Source organism: Electrophorus electricus, chromosome 11 (genome assembly GCF_013358815.1).
Source record: "Electrophorus electricus isolate fEleEle1 chromosome 11, fEleEle1.pri, whole genome shotgun sequence".
NCBI lineage: Eukaryota > Metazoa > Chordata > Actinopteri > Gymnotiformes > Gymnotidae > Electrophorus > Electrophorus electricus.
In genome coordinates, this window is record NC_049545.1 from 19,754,735 (window position 1) to 19,767,226 (window position 12,492).

At 42.8% G+C, this 12,492-nt stretch overlaps 1 protein-coding gene across 2 annotated transcripts in view; it reads right to left on the bottom strand.

Annotated features, from left to right (window-relative positions):
• Window positions 1-3,481: 3,481 nt before the first annotated feature.
• LOC113575498 (MAM domain-containing glycosylphosphatidylinositol anchor protein 1) overlaps window positions 3,482-12,492 on the bottom strand; it is a 197,261-nt gene continuing 188,250 nt past the window's right edge. For both annotated transcript variants that reach the window (XM_035531889.1, XM_035531888.1), the window contains one exon: window positions 3,482-4,036. In XM_035531889.1, the coding sequence (XP_035387782.1) occupies window positions 3,777-4,036 (260 nt within the window). In that variant the 3' untranslated portion in view covers window positions 3,482-3,776. The remainder of the gene's footprint in view (window positions 4,037-12,492) is intronic.

Below are 12,492 nucleotides of genomic sequence, written 5' to 3' on the forward strand. Positions count from 1 at the left end.
GACGAGTGGAGACAAGCGACGGAGGCAGACGATTTCTTGTCAGGGAGACAATCACGACGAGCCACTTCTTTCCCCGGTGTCAGACGTCTGATTGTCGGAGGGAAAAGCGAACCGCTCTCAGACTTCGATTGTATATGAAAACATCGCCGTGAGTGCTTCAGGGAAAATGCGCTGCTGGCACTTCTGAAAAAGCAGCGGTTTTTTTTTTTCTGGTTTAACGGGAGCTGGACGTGGGCTCGCACTTGCCGCAGTGATAGGGACTCATCTCCCACTTGCCGAGGCCTTCATCACGCGATCCCCATCCATGCTTATTTCTGGCCACTCCTCTTCCCTCCTGTGCTGAGGATTTGGAAGTGATGCTCCATGGAGGTGACGTTCTACCAAACGGATTTTAGGAAGGATTCATCCCCAGCTCTCTGGTGTTTTTTTTATAAAAACAGAAAGAAATATTCTGGGGTTTTTTTTTTTGTTTTTGTTTTTGTGGAACTCTGAAAGCGGCACTAAAAGCAAACGTCGACCAAGGTGCGAACTGAGTGTCTCTCCTAACAAGCAGCATGAATAAGCGTCACTGGAGGATATCAACATAATTAGTCTGATGAATTCAGTTCCCTCACTGGCATGCACATCTTGAGTCTCCTAAATACATTGCGGTTAACGCTGTTCCCTCTGTCTGCTGTTAATCGTCCGTCCCGAGTCTGGATGGACGAGGATCGTGGCGACATTAATGTTACTGGACATTTGTGCCAAAATGTGGACGTTTTACCAGGAGAAAAGAACACAGAATAAGAGAGACTGGGTCACGCTGCCAGACACGCAGGTCCAAGAGAAGAGTCATGGCAGACAAATCTGCACACCTGTGCTTCTTTTACTTGTCTGAGGGTCCTGTATATCTCAAAAAACTCTTGTATAGTATGTTCCTCTTGTCTAATTCCCATCTCCTGCATCAAAGAACAGTTCCACGAAGAGAGACGACCCAGATAATAATGTTATTACACGCAGTGAGTTAAAGTCAGTAGCCAGTTTCTGAATCCCATAAATCACTCAACACTGTTGAGGACTTTGTCCATGATCTGTGCAGTGAACCCTGCGCTGAGTAGATAAAGGATTTTGCACTTCTGTTATCATTGCTGTCACACATTAGAATGTTTTTTTCCTGTGCGCTTGCTTTGTGGAATTTTCGCGACATTAATGCTTTGGCGATGTTAGGGCATTGTGCGGGACCCTCTGTCGCGCACATCCTCCACATTTTAGCTCACTAACCCTACAGCCCAGAGCAACCTGCCGTGAAATGAACGGAAAGCCCCTCCTGGTAAATGTTTGGTTTATTTTTGGAATTAGCATATAAAATGTAATTAAAAATAAGTAGCCCGACTTTGGCATCCCGTGCGTGAAACGGTGCGTTCCGATAAAGTCGCGATGTGACGGCAGTATTAATTAGGGAGCTCTGGCGTGTCAGCAAATGAAATCGGATCCCTGGACGAGGTACAATGTCACAGAGCTAGGAGCTAATTTACAAAACTATTCAATTAATGTTTAGTAAGGCAGCTTATCAAGAAAACGTAGAACATTAGCACCGACATACTAAATTAAACACAAGGAGGGATGTGTAGCCTGCATAATATTAGGCTAGGGTAGTGTAATGAACCCGAGGACACGTCTCTAATGCAGTTAGAAAGCAGGTCATTGCCATGATATAACTAATGCCATGATATAACATGATGTAACTAATGGCTTCCAACGTATCAGAGCCTATGTCCTCTTTGGAGTTATAGACTATTATTAAAATAAAGTGTTCATTTATATATTATGTTCTTTCCTTTTTTCCCAAGCTTAAAGACACAGCTAATGTCACACATTTGGTACTGCTTTTTGTTTGTTTCTAATGTTTAATAACACTTTCTTCACTCATGCATATATTTGATCACTTTTTAACAAGAAACAATTTATCATTCTTATTGATAAATCTCAATAATAAGGATGTGCTGGGGAAATGCACCGGGAGAGTCTCGTGCTGTGGAGGAAGGAGAGTTCGCCCAGGCTGGTTTGCATGAATACGTCTCAATCTCACCTCCCCAGACCGTGATGCCCGTTATCTTCGTTTGCTCTCCGTCTCTCACCAGCCGGCCTGTTCTTTCCATTTGTCTGGGCTTTATGTCCATGCCCTGATGTCCGGTGTAAATCCCCTGCTTCTTCGCCATAACTCACGCGCTTTGTCTCGCCTGTTAGGCACCAGTTAATTACAAATGATTTACGGCGAACACCTCACGCCCCAAATATACAACCCCGTCTTCACGGCAGGGCGTAATTCAAGAGCAGTGGCACACTGACGGGGGAAAGAATGAGACCTTTTAAAAGATTTGTAGGTTTTACAATCAGCTGTCTGCGATGAAATGGAAATTTTATTACAGGCATGAATATGAATTCTAACTGTTGGACCATGTTTTATATTCACAAGAGCCCTTGATCATCCTGGGTGTCTGCGTTCCCCCCCCCCCCCCCCCCCCCCCCATCATGTCAAGCAGAGCTCTAAAAACCTCCCGTGTGTGTCTCTGTTTGCGAATATCTGCACAGCACAGTGCACGTGCCTTTTTTTTCCTCGATGCAATTTCGTTAGTTGATGCGATACCTTACGAGGTTTTTGCAGGTAGAAGTCAGATACCTGGCCCGACGGAAGCACACGCTGCAATAGGCCCGCCCTGTGTTTGTCCGTCTCCGTCGGGCGCTTCCTCCCGACCACCGCCAGGTGCGCTCTCAGCACGGGCGTGTGATAAAACGAGCCTTCGAGCGCCCCCATACCGGGGCTTGGACAGGTGTTACTATGGAAACCGCACTCCCGGCCCGGTCTAGTAGCCCTAGCTCCCGGCGCGTGGATAAGCACAGCGTTTGGCAGCTTGGAATTGGTGCACTTTTACACACCCAGCTCTGAAATGCGTTTTGGGGCCATAAAGAAACTGGTTCCTTCCCCGTATTCTCTCTTAAGGGCAGAACGGTGTGTTTAAGGGATGTTAAAACAACACAGCCAGGTGGCCGTGGGAAATGATCAAATGGTCGTAATCCAAATGGCGTAGTCGTAACAGTGCAATCACCCAAATGAGGCCGGCACCATTTATACGTAATCATTGTCTTTTTTCTATCCAACAAAACTGTCAGCTTGGCGGATGTCACGGAACGCTCGCCTCCCGTGAGTCACGTGGTTTGGCCCACCACGTGCAGTGGGAGGATTCTCATTTGTGGCCACGCCTGCGCACACCTGCACCTGTCTGTGTCTTTAAACCCGCGACAGTGTGTGCAGTGTCGTTGGTCATTGTTGACGTAACATGTTAATGTGGTGTGTTGCTGTTAATGGTAACGTTAAATGTTATTCTCATCATTGTTAGATGTATACATGTTTATCGTGTTGTTTAATGTGAACCGTTTCTTGTTCATGTTCTTAGTTTGTAGTACGTGTGAGCACATATGGACAGATATGACACAGTGAACATGATTCTTGATAACTTTTATTGTACACTTTCTTAGGCTTAAACTCCAAAGAAGTTATAGAATATATATCTGCCACTCCCATTTAAAGACTTCAAAAATGGGATTGTGTGAGCTTGTTATTTAAGCCAACAGATATTACCAATACTATTGAATCCACACAATATGGATGCATGTGAATTTAGACATAAAAGACTCATAGGAGCACATAACATAGGAGCACATAGTTACCATTAACTGTGTTAACCTGCAAATTAACCTTAGAGGAAGTTTTAATATGCTCTCAGTTATGGAGACTGCTATAATGACACAGCGATCTCATTCATTTGTGATTTCGGAGATCCCATCATACAGCTGAGGATTGTGATGTAGGACGGGAGACAGAGAGCCAGTCCTCTAAACAAGCCGCAGCATGTGGGGTTATTTATAGATGGTGGGAGGGGAATGCAAAATTTGCACTGTAATGACATGAGGCCATGCATCATTTCACCCTGTCGAATGTTAGGCTGTGCGGCAAGGGCCATTAGTGCAGGGTAATGGAACTGTGGCATCCAGAAACCTGGAAGGATGGAAAACACACAATTTATACACATACATGTGCATGCACGCACGCACACAAACACACAGTGCTCTTTTAACATACATCAAGGTCTGTGGATGCTGATTAACGGAGCATCGCAGTTTATTTACTTTATCACTCACTGTTCGTAAATAAGGCAACATGACTCACCCTCATTATGACAAAAACCACGGTCCAATCTGAGGTCTCCCTCACCCGTTTGGAAAAGTGTCTGTCGTGGATTAATTCAAAAGAGTGAATGTGTTGGTGCGCAATGTAATGTGGGAGGGGTGATGGGCGAACACACTTGCAAAGTGCCGACGCGCTGGATGGTATGTGAAGTGGAACTAATGAGTGATGCCATAATGAACGTGACTAAGAATATAATGAATAATAGATTTAATAACAAACGTGCAAACCAAAAGCGAAACAAAGGACAGACAGAACAACAGGCTAACAAGGTGAGTAAGGGAACCGGAAATAAGGGGCGTACACTAAGCGAAGAGTAACGGAAAACAACAATAATAAATATAACGATGAGCATAAAGACAAACGGGAATAACACAGAACCGGGCTACGTAAGATGAACAAACAATATTGACGACGAGGATACGGGTAACTGAACTAAACAAGGAAAGCAACATGCAGCAAGGGTAACTAAACACAGAACAAACGAGATCTAACTAGAAACACAATTATCGAGAACAAACGAGATCTGACCAGAAACCAAAGACACTCTATGACGAAGACAATGACCGACAAACAGGATACGTAGGGACGGGGTTTTTATAACACTACAGTCAGGGACAAACTCGAAACAGCTGGCGTGAAAGGGGAGGAGACAGGGAACCATGGAAATGAATGAAAACCCGGAAGTGGTTTGGTTGCCGTGACAACGGGGAATGCTCAGATCTGCGGACCTGACACGCAAGTGTTAGTGCTTTTGTGTACTAGAACGCAACAGGAAAGGGTCAGAAATTGCAATTGCGTGCGAGATTCATTCATAGCACCATGCGTGTTGGAGATTCCTCCCTGTCCTTGTGGTTACACTGTGTGATGTGGAATTGCCATGAGCACACACAGTAAATATGGTTTGGTGGAGACTAAACAACCCTAATACCCAGGTCATATTGCATGATTTTTTTTTATGACAGCACAATGCATGATGAACCTGGTAAACACTCTGGTGGGAGAGGCCTTGGCTTCATGGTTTGTAGCCATCTAGAAGGTTGGATTGCTGGCACAATGAGACGTCTCTGTCAACCACCCTGCTGAGCTGTGGTTTATTCCAGGAGTGTTCTGAATTCAAAAAGCTTTTCACTTAGCATGGTAAATACTCTCTGAAAACAGAAAATATCAAAGGAGTTTTATATATGGCAATCCTGTTGATCTCTCGCCATCATATAATGGTCTCTGCCCATATATATATATGGATAGAGACCCTTCATCAGCTGTAAAATATCCCCCACACCATTACACCACCACTGCCAGACCAGAGTGGCAGTCGGTGTGGTTTTCTGCTTCTGTAGCCCATCTGCTTCAATGTTTGAAGTGTTGTGCATTCAGTGATTCTCTTCTGCAGATCAAACATTGTTATTTGGGTTACTGTTGCCTCTCTATCAGCTTGAACTAGTTTGTCCATTTTCCTCTGACCTCTGGCATCAACAAGGCATTTTTACCTAAACTGCTGCTCACTGGATATTTATTTTATTTTTCAAACCACTCTCTATAAATCCTAGAGATGGCTGTGCATTAAAATCCTAGTAGCAGTGTCTGAAATATTCAGAGTCGCTAATCTTCCACCAACAACCGTGCCACGTTCAAAGTCACTTAAATCACCATTCGTCCCCATTCTGATGCTGGATTTGAACTTCAGCAGGTCATCTTGACCAAGTCTACATGCTTAAATGTATTGGGTTGCTGCCATGTGATTGGCTGATTAGATACTTAATGAGTATGAGTGTTAATGAGTTGAACAGGTGTTCCTAATAAAGTGGCCAGTGAGAGAGAGAGAGAGAGAGAGAGAGAGAGTGTCTGTGTGTATATACACACACACACACACACACACACACACACACACACACACACACACACACACACAGAAAATATTGCCATTAATCAGGGACTGTAGCATTTTAGGTTTTCAGGCTCCACTTCTATGTAAAAATCCATTATTGTGACCAAAGAAAGAATATGTCATCTTTAGCAAACTTGACAAACTTGCTCTCATTCTCCCACTGAAGAGTAGCAACATGTCACAGTAAGTCATGACTGGCTGTATGTGAAGAAAACAACAACAGCAGCAGCAACAGATTCTTTGATTGCTGCTGTGGTACTCATGTGATGTTTTAAAACTGCCATTTCTTTGGCTGCCATGGCTGTTTTACTGCACTGCACAAAAAGCCCTTTCCCTCCAAAAGAGTCTTGATGTGTATACAAACAAATGAAATATAACGTCATTAACCAACATGTCAGAGTTGACCTTTAAGCCCGATCATATCAATCACACAATATTAAAATAAACAAGGCAGTACAGAAGTGTGAGTATAGCCATCATTACACAATTACAACATAGTCGGGTTATTATTTATGAACTGGCCTTTGCCTGAAAACAGTTCTCAAAATCGACATCCATGTCCTTTGTAATGTAAATGGTAAATTGAGCAATCTGTTTGCTAAATTAAAAATAAATTGTAGGGAAAAAAATAATTTGCACTGGTTTTGGTTGTTCTCAAGAACCATCCAAATGTTCCCATGAAATTTAACTTCACATCAGATGTGTACAAAAGCCACAAAAAGTCCAAACAAATTAAAACTGGGCTTAGCATTATCTCTGCCAGCTTTCACTTTTGTAATAAACTTATTTAAGCAATCAAAACAAAAATTCCTTCCATTTACATTTAGTCAAGGGTGTAAGCAGCAGGTATTTCGTCTCAGGGCCACACTCAGCTGACCCAGTAGGACATTAACCACGGTAAATACTAAAACCTCTCTAACTCCAGGTGAAGGTCTTCACTCTTTTTACTTAATTTGGGGTGAAGAAAATACCCTCTATTTGAGACACTGCTATGGTAACACTGCTATGGTCTGGTCGTGAGGGATACAGGAGACTGACTTGTCGATCTCAGCCGGCTGGTTGGATCTAAGTAAGTGAAAGGCGTTCGTCGTGCATAAAGGTCAGTGTACAACGCACAGTCATAACAGTTACCTGAAACGTTAGCTATTGCCTTCTATACTGAGCTAATGAGCTAACTCTTTAGGTAGGTATCTAGTTACTTAACCTAGCTACTGTCTCGCATGTCTTGCTTTCTCCACTTTTCAGCCTTTACCCATCAAGTACTGACCAAATTAAATAAGAACAACATGCTCACTAGACAACAGTTGTGAGTGCTAGCTGGGCACCACCAAGCGAACCAGTGGGAGGGGGTTCACACTTATATTTTCCTTAATAAATGGAAATAAATAGAAAATAAATAGGAAATAAGAGACAGTTGACACCGTTCACAAAAGTACGTATTTAACATATTTTCTATTGTCTATTGAGGAGGTAGGGATTTGCATTTTCTCAGTATTGTGGAGCACACAGTATTGTGTGTCCTGTATCTATAGATTTGACAGAATCTATATTGTACAACCTAGATTTGAGAGACCTACTGGTTTTATACTGTTAGAATATATTAGAAAAGTATTCTGGACTTAATCCAGGTACTGCATTGTTCTAGTTTCTATCATATGATTCAAACCAGGCAAACCCTGTTTCAGGGGCCCTACCAGCATGTAGTTCTGTCCCATGATTGAAGTCTAGGCCATGCAATATTGTAGTTCCATCGCATGGTCCGGAGAGGTGGGATTAAGCCTGTCCAGATTTACAAAGCAAGTAACCACTTTTTTGTTTTGATCTTTGCTGACTCAGACAGAGTCAGCAGCGTGACTTCATGAAGGAATCACAGGAGAGCTGTACTTGCTGATGTAGTTCACAAAGACAACTTCAGTCTGTAAAAATGTGAATGTTTTACAGACCTGGAGTAGCAGCTAAAAGAAGAACATCCTTAAACTTAGGGTTAGGGTTAAGATTAGGCTTAGGGTTAAGAATAGGATTAGGGTTAAATTTAGGGTTAGGGTTAAGAGTAGGATTAGGATTAAGATTAGGGTTAGAGTTAAGATTAGGGTTAGGGTTAAGGTTAGGGTTAGGGTTAAGAGTAGGATTAGGGTTAAGATTAGGGTTAGGGTTAAGGTTAGGGTTAGGGTTAAGAGTAGGATTAGGGTTAAGATTAGGGCTAGGGTTAAGAGTAGGATTAGGGTTAAGATTAGGGCTAGGGTTAAGAGTAGGATTAGGGTTAAATTTAGGGTTAGGGTTAAGGTTAGGGTATCCTCAATTGTCAGGAGCAGGTCACAGCCCTCTAATGCAGAGTAGGTTACCAGGATGTGCAAAACTTCCACAAGGACTTTAGCACAATGTGAAGCAAATACAGTGAGGGTGTAGTAACTGAAAGGTTCAGCGCTGCATAATGCTGTGCTGGTATGTAGAGTAGATCTGTCTTGTCAAGGCTGAGATTGAAATGATGGGTGATTTTCCAAGATGTCAGCGATGCAGTCAGTTATCTTCTGTGAGACACAGGGGGCAGAAGGAGGATAAGAACAGTAGAGCTGTATATCATCAATGCAGCAGAGTTTTTAAAAAGCCATACGAACTGATTACTGAGCACAGTGCTTTAGGATTCATAGAATATAGCAGTGGATGGAGAATTGACCCCAGGGAACACCAGTTCTAAAGTTATGAGGCATTAGAAGGGGAGGGACGATACTGTACCAATAACAACTGTTCACATCTAGACTAAATGCATGCCAAGTGCATTTAAAACAGTAGATTCACTGCTGTGGATGCTCTGATGATGTCTGAATATGACACCCAGAGGAATCCAACAACAATAAAAACATGGTTAATGAGGCATTTTTTAGTATACGTGTGCGTGCAGTCATAATTACACCATAATTACACATTTGAGAAGTGAGAGTGCGCACAAGACCTGGTTGTAAACATGTCACCTTCCAGTAGTTATCATATTTGGGCCCTCGACTAGTTCTGCTTTAGATCTGAAGCACTTTGATTACACTTCTTTATTTGATCAGAGTTTCGGGGTAGAATCTGTGGAAACACATATGAGCATCCCCAAGCCCAGTGCAATGCCATGTGAGATCATTAAGGCTTTTCCCAGGAATCACTGTCAAAACAAATGACACGTTCAAGAACGCAGGCGGACATGGTTAACACAGGCAGAGCTAAAGCGGGAAATCAGAATGCAGGCAGACGACAGTAAAAGTGCACTGATGAGTCTGCATAACAAAGTTCACAAAAGCCAGTAGGAGTAATAAGAGAGTAGGAGTCATAAACGAGACCCACATGTCCAGGTGGTCTTGAGCATATGGGTCAACAACACATGAAAGGGGAAGTCCTATTTATAAGTAGTTTATACATGATCATTATGGTTTCATAATGTGCATCTAAAAATCTGTTATTTATTCTGAAAGCAAATAGTTGTGAAATTCACAAGATCATGCAATTCTAATTTTATGTGCATTGCTGTAACTAATCTACCTCTCACTGAAGAGAGAACCATATTGAATCATATTGGTGACATAGAAAGAATGTAAGGACTATACGTATGGACCATTTTCAAACATCCCCTAATATTGCTGTTCGCTTCAAAATCTTAATATAGTTAACTTCTGGGTCTCATCTTTTTCAACATCGTACACGTCAACATTCAAAACATCACGTTTTGATTCTGCCCATACAGCTGTCTCGGTCATACGCGTGTGGTGTGCAGGGACAACTGGGAAACAACTGCATTTGTACATGAATGACTGGGTGATAAGTGTGTGATTTTCCTGCAGAAATGTTCACAGTTGTGCATCCTGATCTTCTGGAATTTCCCTGCCTTTCCCTGACTCATGGGAATTTCAAAGAAACTACAACCATGTGGTGGTTTTGTGTGTATGCACAAAGGATGGATATATTTACATATATTCTTGCTTCAATACCAATAGCTTCTAGCTGTTGAAATCGTTCTTGTTCCAGTAGTTAACAGAAAGGCTTCTTGTCTTTGTCTAGGCAAGCGGACGTCACCTCTCGTCGTTTCTGCTGCCGTGTCACAGTATGCTAGTAAGCTGGGTAGGTGGCTGGCCATAGAAGCCCGTCAATGACTTAAATGAATCAATCAGACAGGTAGACACGAAGGAGATGGATGGAGATGGGAGAAGAAGGAAGGAGAGGGTCTCTGGGGGGATCTGCTGTGCTGCACTGTCTCCATCTTTTCTCCCTTGTTGTTTAACATTCAGTTTTCCTTTTCGCGTCCCCCCCCCCCCAAGCAGGTTTCTTTATGGCCAGTGTAATGTACAGAGTCTCTTGGGGCTCATTGATTTGTGGGAAATGGAGTGCAACATCCCATTCTCTGGTTTGATAGGTGCTGGGAAGCACGCTCCGGCAAACAGGCAGAACGTGGCCGTTGCCGTGATTGGGTCATCAACCACCCCAGAGAAGAAGCTTAAACACAAGCGATTCCATACTGCTTACCCTCTTCCCACAAATCCAGGTCTACAACGAAGCCACTTAAGCCAGGAATATTTCATTATTGAGCTGAGTAGGAGCACACGGCATATGAAAGGTTTTTGTTGTTAGAAAACCTAAAAAAAAAAGTTGCTCCCTGTAATCCAGCTGGGCTATTTAGAAATTAATTTATTTTTTAAATAAACCCAAATGCATTTGTTTGTGTGTGGAATATTTCTGTGCCTGCTGTCCTAATCAGTCGATGTAACCCGTACATCAACAAGAACAGCAACAACAAAACAAACAAAAACAACTATTTGGGCACATCAAAGAGAAGAGCACAAGTGACATATGTGACATAATCAGTAACAAAGCAGCGTCAGACGCAATTTAATTCCTGCAAACAGCAGGTGTTCTCCCGTTTGGCTCTCCTCCAGTTGTGCTTACGTGCCTGAGACACGGGCAAATGTGAACTTCCCACCGCCAGCGCAAAACAAACAAATGTCGGCCCGCCCTTTCTTTAGTAACACAGACCAGAGGCGTTTGGAGGACACGCCGGTTTTTCCACGCAGCCGCACTCACGCCTGGTTCGGCCGGGCCGTGGGGGAGGAAGATGAATGGTTTAATATCTCTTGGCATAACGAGTAAGAGCAATTTAGAGATTAATAAATTTGCTCTGTGCACGAGCGCAGAGAGGGACAGGGTGGTTCAGCACGGGTTCAGAGTGCAGACCTGAGTAATTACCCGACTGGAGAAGCTGATAGAAGCAGAGGGTGCTGGATGGCGGGGGACAGGACAACTTAGGAAACACTTCAAACCTTTCCATCTTGTTTGGCCAAAACAGAAACTGAAATGTTCGTCCAAACTACATTTTAGGTTTTTAAACTTGACCCATAATCTGAAGCCCTTGACAAACTTTAGTGGGTTGAACTCAAGTGGGTTTCTAGAATTAAAAATCTTTAGAAGTGGAGATAAATGCGACCTAATACATTTCATCGTATTCATTAGGCATATGTGTGAACAGCAATCAGACCACTTTTTAAATATCATTTGAGAAATGTATCAAACACAATGCCTGGAGCAACACTATAATTCGATTCATCTGTATAATGAATTGGATGGTGTGTGGAATTCACCACAAACCATCTCACCACACACCAAGTCACCACACACCATCTCACCACACATTGTCACCACAAACCATCTCACTACACATCATGTCACCACACCACACACCATCTCACCACACCATCACCACACACCATCTCACTACACATCATATCACTACACCGTCTCATCACACACCATCTCACCACACATCGTGTCACAACAAATCATGCCACCACACATTATCTTATCACATGGAATCAACTCAACATGCATTATCTTAACACACATTATCTCACCACACATCATCTCATCACACACCATCTCACCACACATTATCTCACCACACATCATGCCACAACAAATCATGCCACCACACATTATCTTATCACATGGAATCAACTCAACATGCATTATCTTAACACACATTATCTCACAACACATCATCTAATCACACACCATTTCACCACACATCATCTCATCACACACCATCTCACCACACATTATCTCACCACACATCATCTCATCACACAACATCTCACCACACATTCTCACCACACATCATGCCACAACAAATCATGTCATCGCATACCATCTCACCACACATTATCTTATCACATGCAATCAACTCAACATGCATTATCTTACCACACACCATTTCACCACACACCATCTCATCACACACCACTTCACCACACATTATCTCACCACACATCATGTCACAACAAATCATGTCACCACACACCATCTCACCACACATTATCTTATCACACGCAATCAACTCCACATGCATTATCTTACC